Genomic DNA, 16,717 nt, shown 5'->3' on the forward strand with positions numbered 1-16,717 from the left:
AACAAATTCTATAGTAACAGATTAAACTCAAACAAACTTAAAAAAAATATATATATATATATAATTACACACAAAACTTTAAAAATTAAACAAATAAGAAACAGACTTTACATCAGTCCAGCACACAATTACCGTCGTTATCTCACAAAGGCTCAAAGAGAACAAATGAGTCTTAATGTGGGTGATGAACATGTTTATATTGGTTGTGGTCTGAACAGAAGTGTAAATTATTCCACAACTATACAATCATCCAACAATCGTTCATTAAACGACTGAACACAGGCTTTGTGTTCGCTGCAGCGAACACAAAGCCTGTGTTCAGTCGTTTAATGAACTACAGCAACTACAGTTCAGTCGTTTAATGAACTACAGTGATCTACAGCAGCGTCAAATGAGTGATAGAGACCATGGTCTCTATCACTCATTTGACGCTGCTGTAGATCACTGATCCATCTTCCACAATCTGAACAGTTGATCGCCTAAACAATCAAAACAAACAGGAGCACAACAATATTATAGCCCAGATTATGATCTGTGGTTGTTAAGATGGTGCTGGTTAAATTGGTGCTGGTAAACCTGGTGCTGGTTAAGATGGTGCTGGTTAAATTGGTGCTGGTAAACCTGGTGCTGGTTAAGCTGGTACTGGTTAAGTTGGTGCTGGTTAAGTTGGTACTGGTTAAGCTGGTACTGGTTAAGTTAGTGCTGGTTAAGTTGGTGCTGGTTAAGTTGGTGCTGGTTAAGTTGGTGCTGGTTAAGCTGGTGCTGGTTAAGTTGGTGCTGGTTAAGCTGGTGCTGGTTAAGTTGGTGCTGGTTAAGTTGGTACTGGTTAAATTGGTGCTGGTTAAGATGGTACTGGTTAAGATGGTGCTGGTTAAGTTGGTGATGGTTAAGTACTGCTTAAGTTGGTACTGGTTAAGTTGGTACTGGTTAAATTGGTGCTGGTTTAGATGGTACTGGTTAAGTTGGTGATGGTTAAGGTACTGCTTAAGTTGGTACTGGTTAAGTTGGTACTGGTTAAGTTGTTTTTCTCACCTCACTGCAGCATCAGGCTGATGAACTCGTCATATTGACATTCATTCTCCTCTGTTCTCTTCGTCTCTGTCTTTCTGTGATGTTGGACAGTTGCGTACAGGATCTCCTCAGTATCTCTGGATTCAGTTTTTACTCTGAATCTTCTGGGTTTCACACTGGCGTACAGAGCGCCATTGGCTGAATCTGGATCAGAAAGTGGCTTGTCATGGACTGAAACTCTCTGTGACACGCAAGAATAGAGATCATTCTGAAATACAAGAACATTTGTAATTATTATTAAGACATGTAAATCAGATTGATCTGAAGATTCTCAGTCTAGAGGAGTTTGCCTCAAACTTTTCAGATCAAGTATCAGGTTAGATCAAATCAATGTAGTGATGTAAAATACATGTATATTTCATTGATTCACACACAGAGTGGAGAAGAATAGGGCAGAATGAGTAAATGAAGTGACATGTTCATTCATCACACTATATGTTAATGATTATGCAATTAGACCAACAAACCTATATTAAAACAGTAAATATATATAAGTATTTCCATTAAACCATGGAAAAATTAGTTCAATGTTTTCATTAGTTTTATTTATTAATAAAAAAAAAAAATCTGGATTGTCTTGATAAAGACTTTGATAATGTTAGTTTCTCATCAGTTCGTACAGCTACAGTCTGAGACACAGATAACGGCTGATCGACTGATTTTCTGCCTCTGTAAAGTCGTGTTGTGTGTGGATGATTTACCTCTTTCACTGTGAGATCTTCAGCTTTAACACTATTTTGTTTCTTCCTGTTATAATCACAGACATTAACAGCATATGGACGAATGTATTAAATTAAGAGAAAATATGAACACTGTTTTTAAAGATTACTAATAATCAAACACAAATTAGCCATTTTCTTCTACATTAGACCAAATGTGAACTTATACAATCACTGCAGTTTTTTTATTAAACCCACATAATGAACAGTATGAAGATGATGATGAAGATGATGAAGACTAATCCTCCAGATGCCGCTGTGATCACAATCACATTCCCACCAGCAACATGATGAACTGAAAGAGGAAGATCATCATGATTAACTCTCCAAACTGATGAATGATGTGAAGATACAGGAGTGTGTTAATAAAAGCTTCACCTGTGACAGTTACAGTGTCTGATCTCTGAGATCCATGTTGATTGTGAGCCTGACAGGAGAAGCGTCCACTCTGTAGTGCACTGAAACTCTGTCCAGATCCAACAGCTGAGGTTTCATTCTCCTTAAACCAGCTGAAGTTCAGAGCAGGAGGGTTTGAGTCACTGATGCAGTTCAGAGTCACTGAATCTCCCTCCACTATTTCACCAGATCCATTTATCAACACTGAGACGCTCCTGGGAGGGTCTAAAAAGAACAAATTTGAAAATTCACAATAAACATTAAAAAATTAATGAATTTGGAAATTTTAAACAATGTACATATGATCAATAACTCACACATGACGTTTAAAGTCACAGTATCAGAGTATTTCTCTCCATGTTTATTGGTGGACTTGCACTTGTATTCTCCACTGTCATCAGAGCTGATCTTTGAGATGCTGTAGATTCTTCCAGATCCTACAATCGTTCCTCCTTTAAACCAGCTGATTTCTGCAGGAGGGTTTGAGTCACTGATGCAGTTCAGAGTCACTGAATCTCCCTCCACTATTACACCAGATGGACTGATGGACACTGAGACATTTCTGGGTGGGTCTCACAGCAAAATCCCCAGTGTTAAATTAACACTCCTCAGTGTTTATATGTGTCCACACTACAGGGTGTTAAAAATTAACACTGAAGCAGTGTTGAAGTTAATGAGATAATTAAGTTAACACTGAAGCAGTGGTGAAGTTAATGAGATAATTAAGTGATTAATTAAGTGATGATTGGCCATTAGTGGTGACACCTGATGATAACAAGCAGACTCACTGAAGGAAAGAGAAACACAAGAACTACTGACTTCGAGCCATTATTGCACTTATTATTTTACCAGTTTGACTTTATTTCTGTCATACATCTACACATGTTCTTATTTAGATTTAACAGAAGTTTAGATGGTAATGTTTTATGGAATGTTTCGTTTCATGTCACCATTATGGTGGTCAGTGTTTGCTTTAGTTGGGCTCTTGACCCTTTACTTTGTAACATTAGGATTTCTCTGGTTGCTACAACTCTGTGTTTATAGAGCATATGTGTTGTGGCAAGAGAAACTATGACTTGGGCTGTGTTTCCCGAAAACATCGCAAGCCTAATTTGATCGTATAGACCATTTGTTGCAGTTGGTCTGCAATCAAGTTAAGTTTAAGATGCTTTTGGAAATTCAGCCCTGGTTATGTTTCAATGATGAAATTACTAGTGACCTGATTCAATGTTGTCACCCAGCATTACAAACTGATTATCTAATTGTTTTATTAATTTTTCACTACAGTAGTTACTTCCAACAATGTTTTAAAGATCTGAAGGATTTAAAATCACACACAGACATCAAGAATCTACATATCAGAATCAGAATCAGAAAGAGCTTTATTGCCAAGTGTGCTTGCACCCACAAGGAATTTTTCTTGGTACTGAAGCTTCCAGTGCACATATACAAATACAAATACAACAAGAACATAGTAATACAAATTTCTAAGAATGAAATATATAAAAAATAAATAAAAATAGTATAAAAGTAAAAAAGTAGGGTCACAGTTGGGTTTAGTCTGAATAGACATTTACAGATTATGAACATATTTACAGTATTTTGAGTAGTATGAATAATATAAATATCACCTGAATTAGAGAATATTACACTAGACAGTGGGAGTCTAGCGCATGTTACAGATTATAAACATATTTACAGTATTTTAAGTAGTATGAATAATATAGATATAAATATCACCTGAGTTTATTGCACTAGACAGTGGGAGTATTGCACTTACAGGCATATGCTTTGGGGGCCATGTTAAGTGTTCAGAAGGGAAATGGCCTGTGGAAAGAAACTGTTCCTGTGCCTGGAAGTTCTTGTGGCCAGTGATCTGTGTCGCCGTCCTGACGGTAACAGTTCAAACAGGGGGTGTCCAGGGTGAGTGGAGTCTGTGATGATTTTACCTGCTCTGTTCCTCACTCTGGAAGAGTACAGATCCTGGAGGGTTGGCAGGGGGCACCAATAATCCTCTCTGCAGTCCGGACTGTCCGTTGTAGTCTCCTGATGTCCGATTTGGTAGCTGAACCAAACCAGACAGTGATGGAAGTGTTTAAAACAGACTCAATGACGGCTGAGTAGAACTGGATCAGCAGCTCCTGTGGCAGATTGAACTTCTTCAGCTGGCGAAGGAAGTACAGTCTCTGCTGGGCCTTTTTCACAATGGAGTCAATGTGATTTGCCCACTTCAGGTCCTGGGAGATGGTAGAGCCCAGGAACCTGAATGACTCCACTGCTTCCACAGTGCTGTTCATGATGGTGAGAGGGGGGAGTGCTGGGGTGATTCTCCTGAAGTCCACGATCATCTCCACTGTTTTGAGCGTGTTCAGCTCGAGGTTGTTATAACTGCACCAGACAGCCAGCTGTTCAACCCCCAGTCTGTAAGCAGACTCGTCACCATTTTGGATGAGACCGATGACAGTGGTGTCGTCTGCAAATTTCAGGAGCTTGACAGAGGGGTCTTTAGAAGTGCAGTCATTAGTGTACAGGGAGAAGAGCAGTGGGGAGAGAACGCACCCTTGGGGGGCGCCAGTGCTGATGGTGGTGATGGTGATGTGAATCTCAACAATGGTGACAATCAAACAAATGCTTAATGTTGCAGTGCATGATGGGAGCCACCAATCAGAACGCATCCCTGGCTGACATCATGCATTGCAGCATGAATAAATTATGCAGCTGAATTGTCCTGTAATTTTCATTTTTTTTTTTTCTGTTGGCTTTTATTTTGCTATTGTTTTGTTCTGACTTTAGTAGCTTGTTTTGTGATGTTCAGAGTTGATCTGTTTGTCACTAGTTTGTTTATTGTCACCATTGTTGAGATTCATATGCTGATTCTTGATGTCTGTGTGTTTAAACACAATAACTTCTTTGCTCAAAGTATTTTCAAAATTTTTCATATTGCTGTTGGATCTCAAACTGTAAAATCTCAGAGCTACAATCACCAATACTAAAACGAGACATCAAGCATATAGTCAAAATTTTAGAGTCTGAATGACATCAGTGAATCAGGACACTACATGATAATGTTTTTATCATCAAAACATATTGTGAGCAGGTCATGTTTTCTCTTGCAGTAACAAATGTGCTTTATAAACACAGAGTTGTAGCAACCAAAGAAAAACATATATTAAACAATGAAAAGGGTCAAGAGCCCAACTAAAGCAAACACTGATCACCATAATGGTAACTTTAAAAGAAAACTTCCATAAAATATTACCGTCTAAACTTCTGTTGACTCTCAAGAACTTTTGTCGATGTATGACAGAAATAAAGTCAAACTGGTAATAATAAGTGCAACAATGTGTAATGACTCGAAGTCAGTAGTTCTTGTGTTTCTCTTTTTTCTGTTATTATTTTTTCTCTTTCCTTCAGTGAGTCTGCTTGTTATCATCAGGTGTCACCACTAATGGCCAATCATCACTTAATTAATCACTTAATTATCTCATTAACTTCAACACTGCTTCGGTGTTAATTTTTAACACCCTGTAGTGTGGACACATATAAACACTGAGGAGTGTTAATTTAACACTGGGGATTTTGCTGTGTAGCCAAATCTGAATCTCCCAATGAGCCAGCGTGACAGGCGCTAGCCAGGCTCCCAGCGACCGAACCAGCAGGACCAATGGGACCACAGACGTACCCGTGGAGGACAGAGACCCGTCCCGGAGTGGGGTCTGAGTGTGCAGTGCAACACTTACCTGACTCCACAGTTTGGCAGGGGGTGCGTGAGAAAGCATAGCATACAGCTTGATAACTGAGACAATGCTTATGATTTATGGGGAATAAAAAAGGTGGTTGTGTACACACACTGCCGACACATTTATGTTCAAACACCATGTAAAAGTTAATTTTGCATAATAGGTGCCCTTTAAAAACCTTGTTAAAAATCCAAAATACTTCAGAGCACAGACTTAAGTTTGGTATCTTTTTAAAGGGAACACTTCACAGATTATTGTAGAAATATTTATTTTTTCTCAGATCATATTTTCAGATTATATTTTATATAAAATATATATTTTACAAATCATTTTCAACTAAATAAGAAATTTAGGAAAATTAAAGCTAACTATCTGAACAAATTCTGTGACAAATTGTAGGTTGATAAAAAAAAAAAAAAAAAAAAATTCAGTATGATTTTTTTGAGCGCAGTACCAAACTTTTCCACTAGATGACATCCAGACTCCTCTGGTGACCATATAAGGACTCTTCGATTTCCATATATGGATTGAGTGATCTTAACTACAGTCTGAACGCTTTCAAATGCTATATAGTTGGTCAAGATTAATTTAGCATTAGACTAAGATATTATTGATATAAATGTACAATGGCAAGTATCCCATGGGTGTCGGGGAGGGGCAGTCTTAAAAATAGTGGTTAAAACATTTTTATAAATCATAAATTCAGAAATGTATTCTTTGTAATGTGTGAAAAGTATTGATATTAAAAGTTCATTATTTGTACCTGATTGTAATTATTATAATGTTTTTTCACAGTGTGATTTTTGGGGAATTGAATAGTTAGGGTCAGTTTGACCTGGACCACACAGACTGTAACCAGAAGTCTAAAGTGCATGAGGGTTAAAGAGAGAAAGTCAATCTGTACTCACACATGACATTGAGCTGAACAGCAGGAGAGATGTGAGTGTGTCCGTCTACAGCACAGCTATATCTGCCTGAATCCTCTCTTCTGACTGACTGCAGCAGGAGTTCATTGTTTCTGTCTCTTCTCTCAGTTAATGGCTGTGAGTTTCTGTACCAGATGAATGTTGCTCTGTCAGTCAGAGCGCAGCTGCTTTTACATCTCAGAGTGACTGAATCTCCCTCTGTCACTCTCTCAGGAGACTCCACCTGAAGATCTGAACACAACACACACATTATATCTAGTGCTGCTGTCATACACTGATTATTATTCAACATAATGCACAGAAGAAGAGAGAAACCTCATCAAACTCACCTGTGACAGTAAGAGTCACTCCTGATTCACCAATCCATTTCTTATCAGCTTTATTAGTGATGATTCTGCAATAGTACACGTCTTCATCCTTCAGTGTCACATGACTCAGTCTGACGGTGCAGTTCTGCTGTTTATCTCTCAGATACCGAAGCCTCTGCCTGTATTCAGGGTCCTTAGAAAGATCTCGAGGCTCTTCACTTTTTTTTGTCCAGAACACTTCCTTGATCTGATGTCTAGTAGGGTATGTATAAGTGCATCTCATTATCACTGTTGAGTCCTTTACTGCACAGATGTGTGATCGACTGTAACTCACACTCCAACCAGCATTAGAAACCCCTGAAACACAGAATTCATCAAACTGTAAATGTTGTTTTATCTGTTATATTGGACTATGAAAACATGACAATACTTTATTACTATTTGAAAACAGAGACTCATTACAGGAAATATAAGATACATGTAAATAAATAATCTCAGTGTGAATAACTTTAAGACAGAGGAGTGAAGAGAGAACCAAGAAATCAGCCAAAAACAACAAGCTGCACAATTACAGTTTTTCTGAATTGCTAAAACACATTTCTTGAAACCATCCCTCACTTTCTCAAAACCTTAAACACAAAAGCAAATGTTCAAAACTCATTCAGAGAATCTCTCTCTTCTGGCAAAATCAAACAATGCTTTCAGATCTTACACACATCAGTCAATATTAGAAACACTACAGATCATTCGTTAGACACTACATGAAGAATGGAGAACACAGAATCCAAAGCAGTTACAGGAGAAATATTACTTTATATATTGTTAATAAATACTGTATGCCAGGGGCGGAGGGGCAATCGGGAGAGTCAGGACTTTTCCCGGTGGGCCGGTAGTGTTTTGAGGCCGCGAGGGTCTGATAATAGTTATACATTGCAAGTTCTTAGCAACAACATCCGGTCAAACTGTGAAGCCTCTCTGCTCAACCCGTACGCAATATTTTTTTCCCAGGATGGTAGGGGAAGACTCATGAATATTCATTAGGGTAGTCATCCCTGATTGGTCTTAACCCCAGTGACGGGTAGGTTTAGGGCGGGGTTAGGAGTAGGTCATCAGACCCCCAGTGGCGGGTAGGTTTAGGGGTGGGGTTAGGGGTAGGTCATCAGACCAATCAGGGATGACTTCCCTAATGAATATTCATGAGTCTTCCCCTACCATCCTGGGAAAAAAAATATCGCAACCCATACGGCGGGCCGCAGCAGCCTCTTATTTCAATAGAAACACAGGCTAATCAGAAAGCACTAACGAAGGGCAGGTCCAACCATGTCTAGGATTTTCTAAAATATAGGGGGATCAGTGAGCGGCCCCTCCCCAAATGGCATAGCCTGTCGGCCTATGACGTAAATTAACACCTCTTTTTTTTTCCTCGTAACATTTTGGAAGTCTAACGTTAACAGACAGTGTGTGAGTGAGTGGGCTGTTTACACCTGGCCACTTAATGCGTTTTCTGTGATCAGATAGCTTTCCGATCGTGAAAAGACCAGGTGTAAAAGCCCTCCGATACGCATTCGAGACGGATTTGAATCCGAATCCGATCGCAGTTGAGCATCTATTCATCTATTCAAGCCAACGTGCAAACTAAGTGAATCAAAGTGAAAGTAAGTCGCAGACGCTTAACACAATCATCTTCATTAAAAGTAAAGAACTGAAATGATCTTACCAGGGCTGTTGCTGCTCTCTCTTATTGCGATCTTTGATTTGGGAATTTTTAGCTGATGATCAATAAAAATGCAGTTCATAGGCTATCTGTTGCTTTTGGTGACGTGCACTCCATTAAATCGCGCGGGAATTGAAGATCGGATTTATATTCGTTTTGCAAAAACACATTTATGTGACCAGGTGTAAATGGAATGATTTTGATAAATCAGATAGCTCTCCGATCTGAGAAAATGCACGAAGTGGCCAGGTCCCTAGATGATGGAAAGACAAAAAAGAAAAGGGAAAGGTGGCGCTGAGAAGGTCAGACTCAAAAGGCGAAACAATATGTAGGAGGAGGCAGCAAAATGATCCAAAATAACGGACATGTTCCGGGCATCAACAAGCAAAGTGTCACAGCTAGGCACAAATGGGAAAGAGCAAAGGCTACCAGCCAGCCAAAAGCTTGTGAAATTTGAAAGTAGCTCGGTGGTAAATATGAGACAAAAATTAATGGTTTACTATTGAGCGGCTCTCTTTTTCTGGTATTATTGTATGTTGTTGTTGTTGACTTCAAGATCTTTTAAATAATAATAATTACACTTGGCATTTCACGTTGTGTAGTCATTTTATTGTGATTTTAGATTTCAGCACTTGCTTAAATTTGCCCAGAGAGCCAGTGGTCTACGAAATTTCCCGATAGATTTTATTGGTCCCACTCCACCCCTTCTGTATGCACTGCAAGTACTGTATAGTATTGTACTGAATATTGTATAGTATGGAATGTCTGTATATTCAGCATTTGCATACTGTGAAATACAGTGACCAACTGCAGAAGCCCAAAAGGTTACAGTAAAACATTGTAAATGAAAAGCATGTTACTGTAAAGTACAGTCAGAAGAGTTGAGCAACTGCAGAATCAAGGTCAGTGAGAGAGATTTATTCTGCTTCAGCTTCACGTCTTCATGTCGGTCCGGCCGGAGAATATCATCTCTGCAGGAGAAGAGGAAAACCCTGAAGCAGATCCAGCCTTGACCACATTCTCCACACCTTCCTCTTCCTCTTCCTCCTCGTTCATCACCTCTTTCACACACTCTTCCTCCTCCTCCTCGTTCATCACCTCTTTCACACACTCTTCCTCTTCCTCCTCGTTCATCACCTCTTTCACACACTCTTCCTCTTCCTCCTCGTTCATCACCTCTTTCACACACTCTTCCTCCTCTTTTACTCACACTCGTCCTCCTCTTTCACACACTCTTCCTCCTCTTTTACTCACACTCTTCCTCCTCTTATACTCACACTCTTCCTCCTCTTATACTCATACTCTTCCTCCTCTTATATTCACACTCTTCCTCCTCTAACTCACACTCTTCCTACTCTTATACTCACACTCTTCATCCTCTTATACTCATACTCTTCCTCCTCTTATACTCACACTCTTCCTCCTCTAACTCACACTCTTCCTCCTCTTATACTCATACTCTTCCTCCTCTTATACTCACACTCTTCCTCCTCTAACTCACACTCTTCCTCCTCTTATACTCACACTCTTCCTCTTCTTATACACACACTCTTCCTCCTCTTATACTCATACTCTTCCTCCTCTTATACTCACACTCTTCCTCCTCTAACTCACACTCTTCCTCCTCTAACTCACACTCTTCCTCCTCTTATACTCACACTCTTCTTCCTCTTATACTCACACTCTTCCTCCTCTAACTCACACTCTTCCTCCTCTTATACTCACACTCTTCTTCCTCTTATACTCACACTCTTCCTCCTCTTATACTCACACTCTTCTTCCTCTTATACTCACACTCTTCCTCCTCTAACTCACACTCTTCCTCCTCTTATACTCACACTCTTCCTCCTCTTCCTCCTCTTATACTCACACTCTTCCTCCTCTTATACTCATACTCTTCCTCCTCTTATACTCATACTCTTCCTCCTCTTATACTCACTCTTCTTCCTCTTATACTCACTCTTCCTCCTCTTATACTCACACTCTTCCTCCTCTAACTCACACTCTTCCTCTTATACTCACACTATTCCTCCTCTTATACTCACACTCTTCCTCCTCTTATACTCACACACATCCTCCTCTAACTCACACTCTTCCTCCTCTTATACTCACACTCTTCCTCCTCTAACTCACACACTTCCTCCTCTTACACTCATACTCTTCCTCCTCTTATACACACACTCTTCCTCCTCTTATACTCATACTCTTCCTCCTCTTATACTCACACTCTTCCTCCTCTTATACTCACACTCTTCCTCCTCTAACTCACACTCTTCCTCCTCTTATACTCACACTCTTCCTCCTCTTATACTCACACTATTCCTCCTCTAACTCACACTCTTCCTCCTCTTATACTCATACTCTTCCTCCTCTTATACTCACACTCTTCCTCCTCTAACTCACACTCTTCCTCCTCTTATACACACACTCTTCCTCCTCTTATACTCACAATCTTCCTCCTCTTATACTCACACTCTTCCTCCTCTTATACACACACTCTTCCTCCTCTTATACTCATACTCTTCCTCCTCTAACTCACACTCTTCCTCCTCTTATATGCACACTCTTCCTCCTCTAACTCACACTCTTCCTCCTCTTATACTCACACTCTTCCTCCTCTTATACACACACTTCCTCCTCTTATACTCACACTCTTCCTCCTCTAACTCACTATTCCTCCTCTTATACTCACACTCTTCCTCCTCTTATACTCACACTCTTCCTCCTCTTATACTTACACTCTTCCTCCTCTAACTCACACTCTTCCTCCTCTTATACTCATACTCTTCCTCCTCTTATACACACACTCTTCCTCCTCTAACTCACACTCTTCCTCCTCTTATACTCATACTCTTCCTCCTCTTATACTCACACTCTTCCTCCTCTAACTCACACTCTTCCTCCTCTTATACTCACACTCTTCCTCCTCTTATACTCACACTCTTCCTCCTCTAACTCACACTCTTCCTCCTCTTATACTCATACTCTTCCTCATCTTATACTCACACTCTTCCTCCTCTTATACACACACTCTTCCTCCTCTTCCTCCTCTTATACTCACACTCTTCTTCCTCTTATACTCACACTCTTCCTCCTCTTCCTCCTCTTATACTCACACTCTTCTTCCTCTTATACTCACACTCTTCCTCCTCTAACTCACACTCTTCCTCCTCTTATACTCACACTCTTCCTCCTCTTCCTCCTCTTATACTCACACTCTTCCTCCTCTTATACTCATACTCTTCCTCCTCTTATACTCACACTCTTCTTCCTCTAACTCACACTCTTCCTCCTCTTATACTCACACTCTTCCTCTTATACTCACACTCTTCCTCCTCTAACTCACACTCTTCCTCCTCTTATACTCACACTCTTCCTCATCTAACTCACACTCTTCCTCCTCTTATACTCATACTCTTCCTCCTCTTATACTCACACTCTTCCTCCTCTTATATTCACACTCTTCCTCCTCTAACTCACACTCTTCCTCCTCTTATACTCACACTCTTCCTCCTCTTATACACACACTCTTCCTCCTCTTATACTCACACTCTTCCTCCTCTTATACTCACACTCTTCGTCCTCTAACTCATACTCTTCCTCCTCTTATACACACACTCTTCCTCCTCTAACTCACACTCTTCCTCCTCTTATACTCACACTCTTCCTCCTCTTATACACACACTCTTCCTTCTCTAACTCACACTCTTCCTCCTCTTATACTCACACTCTTCCTCCTCTTATACTCACACTCTTCCTCCTCTTATACACACACTCTTCCTCCTCTTATACTCACACTCTTCCTCCTCTTATACTCACACTCTCCCTCCTCTTATACACACACTCTTCCTCCTCTTATACTCACACTCTTCCTCCTCTAACTCACACTCTTCCTCCTCTTATACTCACACTCTTCCTCCTCTTATACTCACACTCTTCCTCCTCTTATACTCACACTCTTCCTCCTCTTATACACACACTCTTCCTCCTCTTATACTCACACTCTTCCTCCTCTTACTCACACTCTTCCTCCTCTAACTCACACTCTTCCTCCTCTTATACTCACACTCTTCCTTCTCTTATACTCACACTCACACTCTTCCTCCTCTTATACACACACTCTTCCTCCTCTAACTCACACTCGTCCTCCTCTAACTCACACTCTTCCTCCTCTTATACTCATACTCTTCCTCCTCTTATACTCACACTCTTCCTCCTCTAACTCACACTCTTCCTAATCTTATATTCACACTCTTCCTCCTCTTATACACACTCTTCCTCCTCTTATACTCACACTCTTCCTCCTCTAACTCACACTCTTCCTCCTCTTATACTCACACTCTTCCTCCTCTAACTCACACTCTTCCTCCTCTTATACACACACTCTTCCTCCTCTAACTCACTCTTCCTCCTCTTATACTCACACTCTTCCTCCTCTTATACTTACACTCTTCCTCCTCTAACTCACACTCTTCCTCCTCTTATACTCATACTCTTCCTCCTCTTATACACACACTCTTCCTCCTCTAACTCACACTCTTCCTCCTCTTATACTCATACTCTTCCTCCTCTTATACTCACACTCTTCCTCCTCTTATACTCACACTCTTCCTCCTCTAACTCACACTCTTCCTCCTCTTATACTCATACTCTTCCTCCTCTTATACTCACACTCTTCCTCCTGTTATACACACACTCTTCCTCCTCTTCCTCCTCTTATACTCACACTCTTCTTCCTCTTATACTCACACTCTTCCTCCTCTAACTCACACTCTTCCTCCTCTTATACTCACACTCTTCCTCCTCTTCTTCCTCTTATACTCACACTCTTCTTCCTCTTATACTCACACTCTTCCTCCTCTTATACTCATACTCTTCCTCCTCTTATACTCACACTCTTCTTCCTCTAACTCACACTCTTCCTCCTCTTATACTCACACTCTTCCTCCTCTTATACTCACACTCTTCCTCCTCTTATACTCACACTCTTCCTCCTCTAACTCACACTCTTCCTCCTCTTATACTCACACTCTTCCTCATCTAACTCACACTCTTCCTCCTCTTATACTCATACTCTTCCTCCTCTTATACTCACACTCTTCCTCCTCTTATACTCACACTCTTCCTCCTCTAACTCACACTCTTCCTCCTCTTATACTCACACTCTTCCTCCTCTTATACACACACTCTTCCTCCTCTAACTCACACTCTTCCTCCTCTTATACTCATACTCTTCCTCCTCTTATACTCACACTCTTCCTCCTCTTATACTCACACTCTTCCTCCTCTTATACTCATACTCTTCCTCCTCTTATACTCACACTCTTCCTGCTCTTATACACACACTCTTCCTCCTCTTCCTCCTCTTATACTCACACTCTTCTTCCTCTTATACTCACACTCTTCCTCCTCTAACTCACACTCTTCCTCCTCTTATACTCACACTCTTCCTCCTCTTCTTCCTCTTATACTCACACTCTTCTTCCTCTTATACTCACACTCTTCCTCCTCTTATACTCATACTCTTCCTCCTCTTATACTCACACTCTTCTTCCTCTAACTCACACTCTTCCTCCTCTTATACTCACACTCTTCCTCCTCTTATACTCACACTCTTCCTCCTCTTATACTCATACTCTTCCTCCTCTAACTCACACTCTTCCTCCTCTTATACTCACACTCTTCCTCATCTAACTCACACTCTTCCTCCTCTTATACTCATACTCTTCCTCCTCTTATACTCACACTCTTCCTCTTCTTATACTCACACTCTTCCTCCTCTAACTCACACTCTTCCTCCTCTTATACTCACACTCTTCCTCCTCTTATACACACACTCTTCCTCCTCTAACTCACACTCTTCCTCCTCTTATACTCACACTCTTCCTCCTCTTATACTCACACTCTTCCTCCTCTTATACACACACTCTTCCTCCTCTTATACTCACACTCTTCCTCCTCTAACTCATACTCTTCCTCCTCTTATACACACACTCTTCCTCCTCTAACTCACACTCTTCCTCCTCTTATACTCACACTCTTCCTCCTCTTATACTCACACTCTTCCTCCTCTAACTCACACTCTTCCTCCTCTTATACTCACACTCTTCCTCCTCTTATACACACACTCTTCCTCCTCTTATACTCACACTCTTCCTCCTCTAACTCACACTCTTCCTCCTCTTATACTCACACTCTTCCTCCTCTTATACTCACACTCACACTCTTCCTCCTCTAACTCACACTCTTCCTCCTCTTATACTCACACTCTTCCTCCTCTTATACTCACACTCACACTCTTCCTCCTCTTATACACACACTCTTCCTCCTCTTCCTCCTCTTATACTCACACTCTTCTTCCTCTTATACTCACACTCTTCCTCCTCTAACTCACACTCTTCCTCCTCTAACTCACACACTTCCTCCTCTTACACTCACACTCTTCCTCCTCTTATACTCATACTCTTCCTCCTCTTATACTCACACTCTTCCTCCTCTAACTCACACTCTTCCTAATCTTATACTCACACTCTTCCTCCTCTTATACACACCCTTCCTCCTCTTATACTCACACTCTTCCTCCTCTAACTCACACTCTTCCTCCTCTTATACTCACACTCTTCCTCCTCTAACTCACACTCTTCCTCCTCTTATACACACACTCTTCCTCCTCTAACTCACACTCTTCCTCCTCTTATACTCATACTCTTCCTCCTCTAACTCACACTCTTCCTCCTCTTATACTCACACTCTTCCTCCTCTAACTCACACTCTTCCTCCTCTTATACTCACACTCTTCCTCCTCTTCTTCCTCTTATACTCACACTCTTCTTCCTCTTATACTCACACTCTTCCTCCTCTTATACTCATACTCTTCCTCCTCTTATACTCACACTCTTCTTCCTCTAACTCACACTCTTCCTCCTCTTATACTCACACTCTTCCTCCTCTTATACTCACACTCTTCCTCCTCTTATACTCACACTCTTCCTCCTCTAACTCACACTCTTCCTCCTCTTATACTCACACTCTTCCTCATCTAACTCACACTCTTCCTCCTCTTATACTCATACTCTTCCTCCTCTTATACTCACACTCTTCCTCCTCTAACTCACACTCTTCCTCCTCTTATACTCACACTCTTCCTCCTCTTATACACACACTCTTCCTCCTCTAACTCACACTCTTCCTCCTCTTATACTCACACTCTTCCTCCTCTTATACACACACTCTTCCTCCTCTTATACTCACACTCTTCCTCCTCTAACTCATACTCTTCCTCCTCTTATACACACACTCTTCCTCCTCTAACTCACACTCTTCCTCCTCTTATACTCACACTCTTCCTCCTCTTATACTCACACTCTTCCTCCTCTTATACACACACTCTTCCTCCTCTTATACTCACACTCTTCCTCCTCTAACTCACACTCTTCCTCCTCTTATACTCACACTCTTCCTCCTCTTATACTCACACTCACACTCTTCCTCCTCTAACTCACACTCTTCCTCCTCTTATACTCACACTCTTCCTCCTCTTATACTCACACTCACACTCTTCCTCCTCTTATACACACACTCTTCCTCCTCTAACTCACACACTTCCTCCTCTTACACTCACACTCTTCCTCCTCTTATACTCATACTCTTCCTCCTCTTATACTCACACTCTTCCTCCTCTAACTCACACTCTTCCTAATCTTATACTCACACTCTTCCTCCTCTTATACACACCCTTCCTCCTCTTATACTCACACTCTTCCTCCTCTAACTCACACTCTTCCTCCTCTTATACTCACACTCTTCCTCCTCTAACTCACACTCTTCCTCCTCTTATACACAC

At 40.9% G+C, this 16,717-nt stretch overlaps 1 protein-coding gene across 1 annotated transcript in view; it reads right to left on the reverse strand.

The window, feature by feature from the left end:
* Nucleotides 1–408: 408 nt before the first annotated feature.
* The window catches only part of LOC311286082 (sialoadhesin-like), a gene marked incomplete at its 5' end in the record, with an annotated part of 69,015 nt that continues 52,706 nt past the window's right edge, over nucleotides 409–16,717 (reverse strand). Inside the window, 6 exons of the mRNA XM_084402125.1 lie at nucleotides 409–479; nucleotides 1,033–1,279; nucleotides 1,773–1,818; nucleotides 1,989–2,085; nucleotides 2,169–2,411; nucleotides 2,504–2,758. Coding sequence (XP_084258251.1) covers nucleotides 1,034–1,279; nucleotides 1,773–1,818; nucleotides 1,989–2,085; nucleotides 2,169–2,411; nucleotides 2,504–2,758 — 887 coding nt within the window. The 3' untranslated portion in view covers nucleotides 409–479; nucleotide 1,033. The remainder of the gene's footprint in view (nucleotides 480–1,032; nucleotides 1,280–1,772; nucleotides 1,819–1,988; nucleotides 2,086–2,168; nucleotides 2,412–2,503; nucleotides 2,759–16,717) is intronic.

Source organism: Rutilus rutilus, assembly GCF_951802725.1.
Source record: "Rutilus rutilus genome assembly, chromosome: 2".
NCBI classification, from domain to species: domain Eukaryota; kingdom Metazoa; phylum Chordata; class Actinopteri; order Cypriniformes; family Leuciscidae; genus Rutilus; species Rutilus rutilus.